The 13,872-nt window shown below is 43.5% G+C and overlaps 1 protein-coding gene across 3 annotated transcripts in view; it reads left to right on the top strand.

Moving 5' to 3' along the window:
* Window positions 1-13,872, top strand: part of CPNE4 (copine 4) — a 481,705-nt gene that overhangs the window by 353,945 nt on the left and 113,888 nt on the right. For all 3 annotated transcript variants that reach the window (XM_036894782.2, XM_057492042.1, XM_057492043.1), the window contains 3 exons: window positions 1,430-1,501; window positions 4,130-4,204; window positions 11,419-11,502. In XM_036894782.2, the coding sequence (XP_036750677.1) occupies window positions 1,430-1,501; window positions 4,130-4,204; window positions 11,419-11,502 (231 nt within the window). The remainder of the gene's footprint in view (window positions 1-1,429; window positions 1,502-4,129; window positions 4,205-11,418; window positions 11,503-13,872) is intronic.

Raw genomic sequence — 13,872 nt, 5'->3', positions numbered from 1 at the left:
CAAACTTTTTGCATTTGAAACTAAAACACTCATAATATTCTCACTGCTCCAACACAGAGGAAAAGATATATAAAGATTTCAGAGTGGATTTGCCCCCTTGCTCTTCACAATGATCTGCTTTCCTATTTTCTGTAAATAATGTTTGTATTATTATCTATTGCTGTATAAAAAATTACTCCAAGACTTGACAGCTTAAAAAACTGTTACTATCTCACAGTTTCTGTGTGTTGGGAATCAGGGGGCTAGGTGGTTGCATCCCCTGGCCTCTCTCATAAGGCTGCTGTCAGGGCCCGAGGCTCAAGTGGGGGAAAACCTGCCTCCAGGCTCACCCGGTGCTGCTGGCAAGCCTCTGACTCTCACTGGCTATTGGCTGGAGACATAAATTCCCTGCCACACGGGATGCTCGACAGGGCTACTCACAACATAGTAGCATGCTTCCTACACAGCAAAGGCTGAGAGAAAGAGGGAACGATTGATGGTTGGCAAGAAGGAAGTCATACTCATTTTGCGACCTAATCTCAGAAGTGCTATCCCATCACTTTGTGGCATTCCATCATTAGGAGCAAGCCCCTGGCTCTGCACCACACTCGGGGGAGAGGATTACTCAGTGACCTGAACACCAGGAGGTGAGGATCAGTGAGGGCTGTCATAGATAGACACTGCATACCACAACCAGTGACTGTTCTCCCTAGACAAGAGAATGGCTTTCCCTTGATCCTTTTAAGCCATTTCTTTTTGTGAATCATGGATCACATACCCGGGAAAGCCTCAATGCCTTGCCACATTTTTCTTTCAAAAAAGTAAGCAAGAGGGAAGGAAGGAGATGGGACAGATTCTGCTAAGAATAGCACCCAATATAAGCATAGTCTAGCTGCCCTTGCATGCCGTGGATGGACACCAAACCATGGTGAGGACCCCAGTCACTCCTACTGGCTTCTCTGAGCATCAGTTTCCTAATCAATTACTGCATAGCTTCCTAAAGAATATATTAAAAATAGAACTCTAGAGGTTATGTACAGAAGGTGTATATTTAGACCTTGGGTTTCTTCCCTTCCTGCATTTCATTCCTCACTTTGCACAAAGATTTTAGTGCTAATTTGAGATCATTCTGAAACTTCATCTGCTTTGTCTTAATATACATATACAATATTTTCCATCTAATTTATATATAAATGTCACATGAACAATTAAGCCACCACCTAACTGACTGACTTATCTGTAATTCCTTACATACCCACTTTCTTACATCATGTGCCAAAAAGGAAAGAAGGGAATAACCTATATTTAGTAGAATTTCATGGAAAAATAAATGGACATATGTCATAACTTTAAGTAAAGCTGTGAATACAGAATTTTGTAGAGGAATAATTAAAAAGTAGACCTGTGGTTATGTGACTCACATCCCCACTCTGTGTTGCCTTTTGTGCAGATTGTCTCCCAGAGAAAGCTGTCCAAGTCGCTGCTGAAGCACGGGAACACAGCTGGGAAGTCTTCCATCACGGTAAGCCCCCCAGGCAGCCCCCTGCTCCGGGCCTGGATGGGGCCGGCTGTTCCGATGGGCACGCGGGCGGTAACCTTCTCCTGGTCGTGCGAAATTGATGCCGCTATGGTTCAGCTCTCCAAGTCACCCCTTTCTTTTTTCCTTCTTTCTCCTTCTTGCCCATACAGTTTTGACCTTACACCCTTAGGAAAAAGGGGTAGAAAAAGCATTTGGAAGTGAGGCATTCACTTTTATTGGCACTTCTGCAATTAACATACAGGTTTTAGCAGGGACAAAGATGGAGTGTCCAGCACAGTAGAATACAGAATTGTCTGAGTTCTTCAAATCATCAAAGCTACCTATGCTACCTCTCATTGTTTTGGGAATTAAAAATTTTGTCTAACAGCATTTAGTCCAAGGTGTGTTTGTTACCTAGGGACTGGAAAGTCCAGCATTTAACTTTCCTCTTTAATAACAACAGTTTGGAATGATGTTGTCTTGTTTGCCAGCCACTGGCCACATGTGACTATTGAAACTTAAATAAAGGCAAATATTCCTTACTCGCACTAGCCATACATGAGTGCTCAGCAGGTACATGCAGCTAGCGGCTACTGTATCAGCACACATTATACAACATTTCTGTCATTGCAGAATGTTCTACGGGCAACACTGGAAGTGTTTCTAATGATCCTTAATTTACAAGTAGAACTCCAGCATTTGAAATTTTGGCATCTGGTATTAGAGCTCTTGAGAAAGACTGAGAAAGTGGCCCACACATTTAACTGTACGGACAAAAGAAAAGTAAAAGTACCAGGAGAATCTAAATTGCTGGAGGAAAATTGCCAACAGGCAAGCCTCCTGAGTCCTCTGAACAATCCTTTTTAACTTGAAAGTGACTAATTCATTAAAAAAAGAATTTGAGCCACTTTTTAAAGAAAAATTTCGAAAGGCTTCCCAGTGGTGAAAGTGATGACCATTCTCAGAAGAACTTACCTGAGTTTGCTGCTTGAATATATTAAATGACCCAGTCACGTCAAAGCTTTCTCTTTGCTGCCATATTCAGCCAGGAACGAATGGTTCAAGTGGCCTTTGAAGACCCCTGGGGCTGTCGCCCACGCGGACCCGAGGGCTCACTCCCAAGGCGCGCAGCCCAGAGGAGGTGCGGGTGGGAGGCCCAGGTGCAACATTGCTGCTCTTTCCCAGGAGCAAAACGTCATTTTGCCACCTTTTCTCTAAGACATCTTGGAGAGTTTCTTCCTCCACACATCCCAGGAAAATTTAATCTCCTTCTTAATTTTAAATATTTAAATATTCTTCTTAACCTTGGGTCCTTGGATCCAAACAAGGGCTTCAATAGCTTCTGAAAAACACTAGAATATATGTTCAAAATTTTCTCAGCTTCATAGATGGAGATCATGACATTTTTCCTCTTTCCAAGGGTGGCTGTGACCAACATAGCTCAGGCCACTGTCCAGGTGAAGTGTGGGAGGCAGGAGGGCGACAAGGATGAAAAGCACTGAATAAAAACTCTAAATAGGGAGGCTCCTGGCTTATCAAGCAGTTCTTGAGTTTTCACTGCAAATCTGGATCATTTTCCCTGCCCCTCAGTTGCTCACACTTTTTTGGGGAGAGAAGAGGAGGGGTCTTTCCCTCTTGAGGCAACCTTTTTAGCTTTAATATTAGGTGAAAAATAAAATCATCCAGAGGCAACCAGTGTGTATTCAGAACAGATGATCCAACTCATGATGGAAAAAGTGAGCTCAGCCAGAAAGGAGATAAACCAAAGTAAGACTCAGCACCTCCACGTAACCTGACTGATGAGGGCATCTACGTGCCATGGCCTCTGTGTGGGCAGTGCAGCCCTAACATCCTTCATGAATGGTTTAGCCTGCATGCAACTGGACTGGCCCCCAGGTTTCTCTTGTTGTTATTGTTGTTTTCCTCCCAATGTTTTCCACCAATTTCTGCTCTAAGGCTTTGAGAGTCACTGTTAAATATTGGAAAGTGACTTCTGAGAGAGGCTTTTAGGCGATACTGCATCTTAACTTATACCAAATTCCTTAACGGTAATTCTCTGTTCTTGGGAGTTCAGGGCTAAGATCCTTATTCTTTTTCTCTTTCCTCATCTCAGAGAGCCCAGAGACAGGCTTGTTTGAAAAATAGGAATTAGAACATTCCCTTAATGACCATATAGTCAACTGTTGGTCTGGAAAGGACACAGAGACTGGTTGATCCTTGATCCCTTGTTGATCTGACTCCCAACAGTGGAGAAATGTTATTGCTCCTCCTCCTTTGTAATTTTCCAAAGGAAAATATTTATCTCTGTAATTATTTATGGAAGTGCCATCCAATGCTGTGACTTGTACAAAAAGAAGCTCTAACTGCTGTTCCAAGTACCTCTTCCTCCGGCTTTGCACTGTCTCTCGGGTCCTCGTGCTCAGCACAAGTAAAATCTGCCTGCCTACTGTTGTCTGGTCTAGGGAGTCACTGTACACTAGAAATGCCATGTCATGTTCACTAGGGTGCTGGACACTCCTTGCCTAACATCAGTCTTTTGATTTTAGACCAAATGTGTGCAAGGTCTGTTCATGAATTCCTGGACTGAGCAGTCCAACTTCCAATGCAGCTGATGTGTGCTTTTTCCTGTAGGTGATTGCTGAAGAATTGTCCGGCAATGATGACTACATTGAGCTTGCATTCAATGCACGGAAATTGGATGACAAGGTAAAGTGTTTGGCATAAACCTTGTGGAAGGAAGTAATAAGTCCAGCACACAAAGTTTGATCAGATTTCTACCTGCAGCTATATGCCCCTTTCCTCCCACGTTATGAAACCAATCAAAGATTTCAGAAAGGTCTGCAAAGTAAGAACTGCCCCAAACTGAGAAGCAGTTAATGAGAAGGGGGAAGGATTATGATTAAAACAGGACAATTTTATTACACCAAGACCTCATTTGACCCCACGCCACAGATTAGATGTGCACAAGTAAATGTGACCTAGCCTCTTTGCTAAGGACATTTCAAAGGAAAAAAGAAGATATGAAAGGGAAGAAGAGTGACATTTATTAAGCGTCTATGTATGCCAGGTACAGGGTTAAGAGCTTTTCGTGTATGATCACATTTAGTCATTCTTCCAACTCCTATAAAACAGGTATTATTAACCCAGTTTTTCAGATGAAGAAACAGATTCCAAGAGGAAGTAACTTGTCTAAGGTCCAGATAATCCAAGAAACAGACACTGAGACAGGATGAAATATTGTCGGGACCTTATTTGGAGGAATTCCTATGTAGGGAACTTAGGGAAGACTCTGGGAGGATGGCAGACACAATGCAAGGCTGCCCCAGGTTAGGGGAGAGGGCCAGAAGGGCGGGTGCAGTGGCCTGGGCAGCAGTGCCACCTGGGAGAGGTTCGGCAAGGCCATCGAGGAGGCCTCGGCCAGAACCGGCCATCAAGACAGTCCCATGTCTCCCATGCCTGCCGTAATGTACCCTCACGTGCTGTCACTGGCCGGAGCCAGCTCCAAGCAAGCACAAGGATGGATGTCAGGGCACAGCTGCTGGGGCCTTTGGTCAGTTTAAGTTACACTCCCTGTAATGGGGGTTCTGCATGGCATATCGCCACAGCCACTCTACCCTGCTGACGTGGTAAAACAGGGCATTCAGTTTGTGTCAGCTGGTTCCCACCTATATTCTTCCTGTTATATCTTACCCACTTCACCAAATCACAGGCCACATTAGTCTTATGTGTACAGGAAAAGTTCTGCTGTCTGCACCCCTTAAAAAGGGAGGGGTATCCTTCCCAACCTCACCATATATTTATGATCCCCTCCAACCATATTATTAAGTCCAGAAAGATGTCACATCAATAAATGTACTCACAAAGGGCTCCATTTCCTAGAGATCATCTAGGGAATAGGGATTTTTGGATATGGCACCACTTTTTCAAACAATCACAGGCATTAGGTTGAAAAGGGGCCAGCAATGTCTCAAGCAATTCTCCAAAGCCTGAAGCAGCAGCTTATATTCTGGGGTATCTCATTCATTTCACCTCCAGAAAGCATTCAGCCAATTTACACATTCATTCATTTTCTTTTATTTCTTCACTGATTCACTCATTCATCATTCATGTACCAAGCCTTTGTTGCATGCTTGTACGGACCAGGTGGTGAGAAAAAGACACACTTTAAATGCTCTCACAGCCACAACTGGGAAGGCACCATCTAAGTGAAATGTAAGTTTAAACAACAAATGATACAGTAGCACAATAGCCATGGTAGGATGTGATAAGTGATGTGCGATTGGAGTGTCTCAAAAGGGCTATTCTTTCCTGCCTGGAAAGCTAGGAAGTACTTTGTCCTTATGAACAAATACACCATATTTGAATGTTTTGGTGTTCCGAGTACAGTGCATGAAACCTCCCCTACCTGCTGCCTTCTGACAGCAGGCATGAGCCACATACTGCAGTGTGCAGTGAGGTCAGCTGGGGGCAAGCTTTTAACCCTCACTTGTTTGCAACCAGTATGTACTTTCTCCCTCATCATCTTCCAAATTTCAGAATAATTCACCAAACTGCTTGTACTCTTTCCTGGTTCTGTTTTAAGCCATTGGGTCTGTGTGTAGCAGTTTTAAGCTGGTCACTTAATGGCTTATAATGGCTTCTTTCTGCTTAGTAGTCTCTGAAGTACCTCTAATTTGTCCTCTAACTGACTTGTGTTACAGTGAAAAGGAATTTGGGGGTTTGTTAGTGGGCCCACTGACTGTAACATGTTTGAACAGCCTCCCTTCATTCAAATGAGCCCTTGCTCCCCAAACTCAAAGAGCCCCATGCAGTACTTCCTGCCGGCTCAGGGGGCCATTCCACCCTTGGCTGCAGTGGCTGTCCAAGGTCCTGGCCGGGAGCCTTGATGCCCCAGTGCTGCTGGCCCCAGGTCCTTCACAGTGTGGTGCTTAGTTAATAAAATAACTATTTTATTATAAGGCATGATTTTGAGGGTCAGAAAGTCAGGAAAGACTCAACTGAGCAATTCTGCTGCGCCTTGTGGTGTGGACATGGACAGAGGCCCTCGGTAACGACCAGCTGGCAGAGGAGCTGGCCGGGAGCCTCAGCCCCATGCTGGCACGAGGGGTGGCAGGACGCCTGGGCTCGGCCTGGCCAGCAGCTAGAGCGCCTGCGTTGTGGTCTCCGGTCAGTCGGCGCGGCCGTCCCGCTGCGGAGCAGCCTGCGGGGGGCGGGTACCGCAGGGCATCTGGGAATATGGTTTGCACCGTGCCTTTGTGGCAGAACTAGAGCAAGACGGTGCAGTTATTTCATGTCACAGCTGCAAAAACAGTCCCCAGAGGTCCCCAAGGGTGACTTCCTTCTGGCTTGTAGTATTAAATTATGTTGTAGCTACTTACATATTAGCAGTTGAATTGCTATATATATGTATCTTAAATTGCAGTTATGAATATGTGGGAAAATATGCTCTATCCATTTCTGACAGTATGATCATGGGAAACTGGGGACTGGATCGCCAGCTCCCATGTAGTGATTCTGGTAACCCCCACGTGTCCTCATACCTCAAGCGGGAAGCCTCAAACACAATCGCCTTGTTCTACCAGTGAGCACACTGAGATTCAGAGAGGTGAAGTGACTTACTCAAGGCTCATACACTCACTCACATGCACACACACACACACACACACACACATGCACTCACACACTCACACATTCACAAGTAAGCAGTGACACAGAGGGACTCAGTCAGGTTGCCTATTGACCTAAATCTCCCTTCAGGGCCGAGGGCTAACGAATATAAGTCAGACTGGCCTCAGGCTGTGGAGGACTTGGTAATGTCACCTGTGCTGTATCACAGGGAAGTAGGAAGTCAGGGGGAGGGAGAAGAGGGTGGACTACAGGCAGCACTCCTCAGACTGAGATCCAAAGGCCCAAGACCCCTTCTGGGGAATACATGAGGTTAAAATTATTTTCAGGATAATGATAAGACCTTATTTTCTCTGTTTCCTCTCATTCTCTCACACGTGAAACTACAGGATGCCAATACCACAACAGATTGAATGCAGCAGCAGATATGAGAGTACTGCTGGCTTCCAGTAAACCAGTCATTAAACCAATTTGCAAAATGCAAAATAGTGACGTTCTTCTATTTTTAAGTTTGGAAAATATAATTAATTTTCCATTAAATGCTGTTTTTGTTATGATGTAGTGGGTTTATTTTTACAATTTTGAAATTGATATGACAAGTGAATGCTTTTTTATTTTCTCATTTTTAAATTTATAATATGGTAAATATAGATAGATATAATTCACATAAACAAAAGCTCTCTGGTGTCCTCAATAGTTTGAAGAGTGTACAGGGGTCCTGGGACCAAAAAGTTTAAGAACCACTGTTGTAGGGTTTACCTGGGAGCACTAAGTATATTTATAAACCACAATGACAGAGAAATGACCCTTTTTGATAGAAATAGTCATTTTTAACTTGCCTTTCCAGTATTGTCCAGCAGACCAGCAGCCAAAAATCCAGAGTCCTTGAAATCTGAGAGGCCACACATGAAATAGATGAAGTTTACAAAAAATAACTTACTTATCTAATGTTGGTACAGTTTACCTAGTGGAGAAATTTCTTTCTAACTTCTAAGGCACATTTATCACATTAGCAGCTGATGGACAATCTAACAGGTGAGTAGAGATGGATGTGCTCACTCTGGAACACTGAAGCTGACAAAGTAGTCTTTGTCCTGCCCTCCGGGCAGAAGTGTTCATGCCAGTGTGTCAGAGTTGATTCTCATACTGGCACTCTCCACATCTGCAGAGGGACTCATTCGAGACTGCACGTCTGAGGTCCCCGTGCTGCTGGCTGGGCGGGCTGCTGTACAAGCAAACAAGTAGGTCTCTAAAGCAGAGATTGGCAAACTTTTTCTATAAAGGGCCAGATGGTAAATATTTTGTATTTTGCAGGCCATATGGTCTCAGTCCCAACTACTCAGCTCTTCCTGTAAAGCTTGAAAACAGCCATAAATGATACATAAATGAATGAGTGTGGCAGTGTTTCAATAAAACTTTATTCACAGAAACAGGCAATAGGCTGGATTTGGGCCATGCACCATAGTTTGCCAACCCCTATTCTAAAGCAGTGTTAAATCACCTGCTGGGCTGTGATTTCACTATGCCCAAGAATGCCCTCCTGAAAGCTGAAGCGGCCTAGTGAGAGCAAATTATAGTCCCTGAGCATCTGCCATTTACCAGGTGTCAGGTGCCTGACCTACATTATTCTCACAACTCGTAACCATGTTCCCAAAGGTGGGCATTATTACTACCATTTTACAGGTGAAGCATAGTGAGGTTAAACAATTTGCCCAAAATCACAAGGCTAGGAATCTATAGAGACAAAATATGACCTCAAATCTTTCAGTCTTTCCTAGTTCTAATATTCTATTTTTAAGACCACTGTCATGAAAATGCACTGCTTCCTTCCCTATCCCATGCCCCAGCTGGTTGCTTGTTGCCCTCACATTTGACTACATCTTTCCCATGTTGGACTAAAAGGGCAGAGCAATATGGCCTCCAAGTCATTAGAAACTTTCACCAGAACAAATCTTCAGTAAAATGCCTGTGTCATCAATCTTCATTCATTGAACTGTCCCAGGGCCATCTTAAAGCTGGTAGTCAAGCAAAGAAAGCTGAAAATTCCAGACTGTGGTCCAGTAACTATACAATTATAACCAGGATTGTGGTTTTTAAGCTACAAATTTCTGTGTACATATAAGATATTTTTGAGCTGCTTCTGAGTTATTTTATTTCCAGGTATCAGATGCCTTAACAGTCATCATCCCTGCTATTGTACAATGCTATGTAAAGTGTCCTCAGACATCCTCTCTTTTACTGATCATAATCACAGCAGCAGCACCTTCTGCCTGCTCAGCACATGCCAGTGGCTGGACTCAGCACATCTTGTGCATCAGCACCTCTAATTCTTCCACACTGCCACTTGGCCAAAGGCAAGGAAACTGGGACCTGAGGAATTAAGCATCTTGTCCCAGGTCATCCAGATTGTACCCGGTGGAGTCAGCTTGTGGAAAGCAGCTCTGAAGCCAGTGTGCTGTGTGTTAGATTATCAGTTACAGAGATTGTTTCTGATCTTTCTTTACTTGATTTTTCCTTGATTTATAGTATATCCTCCTGAGAACAACTTCATGCTAACCCTAAATAGTATTTTTTAAATGTGAAATAAAATGGAAAAAGCATTGCAGTATACTACCAAGAGAAAAATGTAGGGTACTAAAGAGTATATACAGCATGATTACAAATAGAATTTTTAAAAGAAAGAAAGAAAAAAGTGTGTCTAGATTCTAGAAGAATATTTGCCAACATGTTATTGATCGTTGTGGAATTATGGGTGAAATTATGGGCTACTTTTTTCTTTCTATTTTTGTTATCTTTCCATTTTTTCTGTTTTCTCTTTTTAAATAAAAACGGCAATGTTTTAAATTATCAGTGAAAGGAAAAAGAAAAATAACTAATGGATTCCAATTACTTCTAAGATTTTTAATTTTATTAAAATTAAATTTTTTAGTACAATTCACAACTACATTCCCAGAGGAACCTACTTAGGAAGGTGAGGCCTGGCACTCAGAGCACAAGGGCACCTAGGAAGACATACTGTGGCCCATTTCCATGCAGGGGGTGGGGCGAGGGGTACTCCAGGGTCTTCAGATGATTATTGAGAGTATTGAATCAGAAATAGGCTCCACGGGCAGATGTCTTATGTAAATGCATAGAGGTAGGAATCAGAAGTGTGTATGGGTGGAGACCTGGGGCCATGTCGGTGGAGAGACAAGGCCTGCAGGGCAGACTCACTGATAAAAGCCACCACTGTGGGCTCCTAGGGGGCTGTGGGAATCTGGTCCTTCCAGAATGGAGCAGGAGGGTGTGCTCAGGCTCTGGTGTTGTGGGGCACGGTGTTGAGCACCTGGTTGTTTGGCTGCCAGCTCCTGCTGGGAGGACAACAACAGGCAAGAGAGATGTCCCTGCCTCCCATCTCTTCTCTTCTAAGATATTCTGCAAACTTTCTAGGCTGGTACTCTTTACCACAGAGTCAATCATGTTATGTTTTTCGCCAACATCCTTCAGTGTCTGCCCATCACCTCCCACGGAATGCAAAGATTTCACATGAGTACTGAAGGCCCTTCACACCATGGTGCTCACTTTTTCAGCATTGTCTTGAACACCCCCTGCGCATCCTGAGGCAGCAGCGGAACTAAGCCGCTTCGTGTACCTCCTCTGTGCTTACTCTTTCACACCTTTACTCAGTCTTCTGCCCTAGAAATGCCCTCCTCACGACCACATTTTCCAGTCCAAATCCACCAACTTCCCCTCTTCTCTGTTATATATTATTTGTTTGTTTATTCACTCATTCATTCATTCATTCAGTCAGTCATTCATGCTCAGCCTTGGGTTATGTTCGTTTGTGTACTTGTCTTACCACCAAACTAGACGGTACTTTGCAGGCTGGAGACCAGGTTTTATCCTTCCTTATCTTGACATCAAGCACAAAGGCTATATGATCACTACACCCACTGAGAACATTTTGTTGAGGCCTAACAGATAATTAAAACACACCCATAGGTGACTCAGGTATTGCAGTCATCAAACACAGTCTTTACAGTAACCGTAATTAATACATTTAAGACAACAGATACACTACTTCTCAAAGAACTGCATTTGAATTGATCTTGGAAGAATACTTTGGATTTCAGTCAACAAGGTCTTACTTCTGTAAGGACTCAGAGTTCAGATGCAGCTTATTCTGGGCAAGGGTGAATGGCGGGGATGAGGACAGAGGCCAGACAGGTCAGATCCAGGGGTGTGTAGTCCAGGGCTGCGCTAAATGTGTGTGTGTGTGTGTGTGTGAACCACTAATTTTTGTTTGTCTATTTTAGGATTTCTTCAGTAAATCTGACCCATTTCTAGAAATTTTTCGTATGAATGATGATGCAACTCAACAGCTTGTACACCGAACTGAGGTGAGAAGGGCCCATCGCCTCTGCATCTCATGTCCTGAGACGAGAGGTGGCCTGTCCTGGGAGGCCCCTTACATCTCCTAACGCAGCAGCTGCACACTCAGACCTGGGCTATCACTGTTCTCAGAGGATGCTCTGCCATCTGCAGCCTTTTCTAATTCTCAGTTTAGATGTTGTAAGACACTCCCTTGCCCAAATTTTCCACTGTTGACCTTCAATACTTATTAATAGTAAAAATATGAACACTAGCAAAAATACAAATAATAGTCAAAATATGAATAATTAATGACAGACTAGGTGTCAAACATTGTACTATGTGATTTATATATTATATTTTATTTATTCTCAGAAAAATTCCTGATATGATTGTTACTTCCATTTTACACTTGAATAAATTGAACTTTTGGGAGGTCAAGTCAGTTTCCCGGTTCTCACAGTCAGCGAGGAATGGAGCTGAGGTGTGGTTGAGTCTGGTTGACCCTGAGCATCACTGTGTTTGTGAGCCAGTCTGCCTTCCCAGGGAAGATTTATGTGCTGGCTTTATGATGGGCCTGCCCTGTGAGCAGTGGCCTGTCCCCACAGTCACTTGGTCTCATTGCAGATCCTTCTAATCTAGCCTCTTCTTTCCCCGTGTGGCTCCAAACCTTACCCCTCACTACTCCACCCCCACTACCCACTACCACACACCCATTTGACAACCAACCCCAATCTCCAATTTGCATTTTATTTTTTTACAAACCAGGGATATAAGATCCCATGGGGATAAGAAGTGCACTGATAAGGAGGAAGTGGGCTCTCAGTGATGCATGCTAGTAGCTGAGGGAAGCCCGGGCCATGTCACATGCTAGTGGTGGGGCGGAGGGGGAAGGAGCCTTTGTGACTGTCACAGGAGGGCTAATAGGGTGCCAGGTTCCCACTTCCTCTGCTGGAAATCCAGTCCCATTTTCCTGAATAGTCACAAGTAGCACTCATAAGGGCACTTTCCAGGTCCGATTTAAGGTGAACAAGTATTAAATCATTTTTGATGGGCTAGTCTTTGGGTAGCATCTGTACCTAGATGGCATCTGATGAAATGTGTTTAATAAAGAATGGATGAATGAGTGCCCTGGGGGGAGACACAGGCCCACTGAACGCTATACAATTGAGGCCCTGGAATGTGAACCCTGGGGAGCAGCTACAGGTACAAGGGGACAGTTTCCCTAAATGGCACCCTAGCACCACCCTCAAATAGTGTCTGCATCACCCATAAAGCTTTCTTGGGCAGAGCAAACTTCTTGAGAAGGACAGAGGGGGTGGCCATTGCTGCTTTGCTCTGTCAGTGAACCAAGGCTTTAACACGCAGACAGAGGTGGAGATGGCATGTTGCCTGGCTTCTCTCACAAACCCACCTCTCCTTTGCTCCCAATAGCAGTCCTCATTATTGATATTGCTAAATTGTCCTAATCCCAAGAATCTCTAGCACGTGCCCCACACCTCCTTACTGAGGAGCTCTTGGGGTCTCGCAAGAAATGTGATTGGGAGTTTTCCATCAAGTCAAGAAACATAAAATTGATTTCTTCTTCTTTCTTACACAACAGATACAAACTAAATAATGAGTAACACTAATTTCTTGGGGGACACACCTGCTCACACACATACACACACACATTTAAATTTTTAACTTCAGAGGAAATTTTTGGTTGAAATTGTGATTGCTATGGAGCTTTTCAAAACTGTTGCAATGAAACATCTTAATATTTTTATATAGAGGTGATAAATTTAAATTAACCCAGACAATTTTATCTAACTTTTCTTCTCTCTGTCACTTTGATCATCCCCAGAGTATCAGGGCATGAGATAAAGCCAGGCAGGGACATTGTTTTTCTACTTTAATGTATTCAAAGAAATTTAATGACTGTGATATAATCAACAATTCATAGTTACATAAGGAATCCTGTAGAGAAGGGAATCACTTATGAAATAATTGCATTATTTGAATAGAGAATTAATTTTTTCTACAATGCTAAGACTTCTGACTCACTAAAAACTTCATAGAAAGACAAATTAATATAACAGAATTCCACGTGCATGTCCTCTAGAGCAGTGGTTCTCAAATTCATGCATTAGAATCACCGAGAGTGCTACTTCCAGAGCTGGTCAGTAGGTCTGGGTGGAACCTACGGACTTGCATGTTTAGCAAGTTCCCAGGTAAGTCTGGTTCTCCTGCTGGCCCAAGAACCACCCTTTGGAAACCCCTGCCCTAAAGTAGTGCACAGCATAATCCTATACACAGGGCAGATATGCATACATTCTAATCCAAACTGAATTATTTGAATCATAGTGATGGCAGGCTTGATTTTTATGAACTTTTGGGCAGGAGTTAGCCAAGTATAT

Source organism: Manis pentadactyla, chromosome 14 (assembly GCF_030020395.1).
Source record: "Manis pentadactyla isolate mManPen7 chromosome 14, mManPen7.hap1, whole genome shotgun sequence".
In the NCBI taxonomy this organism is placed as follows: Eukaryota; Metazoa; Chordata; class Mammalia; order Pholidota; family Manidae; genus Manis; species Manis pentadactyla.
Note: the sequence above shows the minus strand (reverse complement) of the source record. Positions and strands in the feature narration are given on the sequence as shown.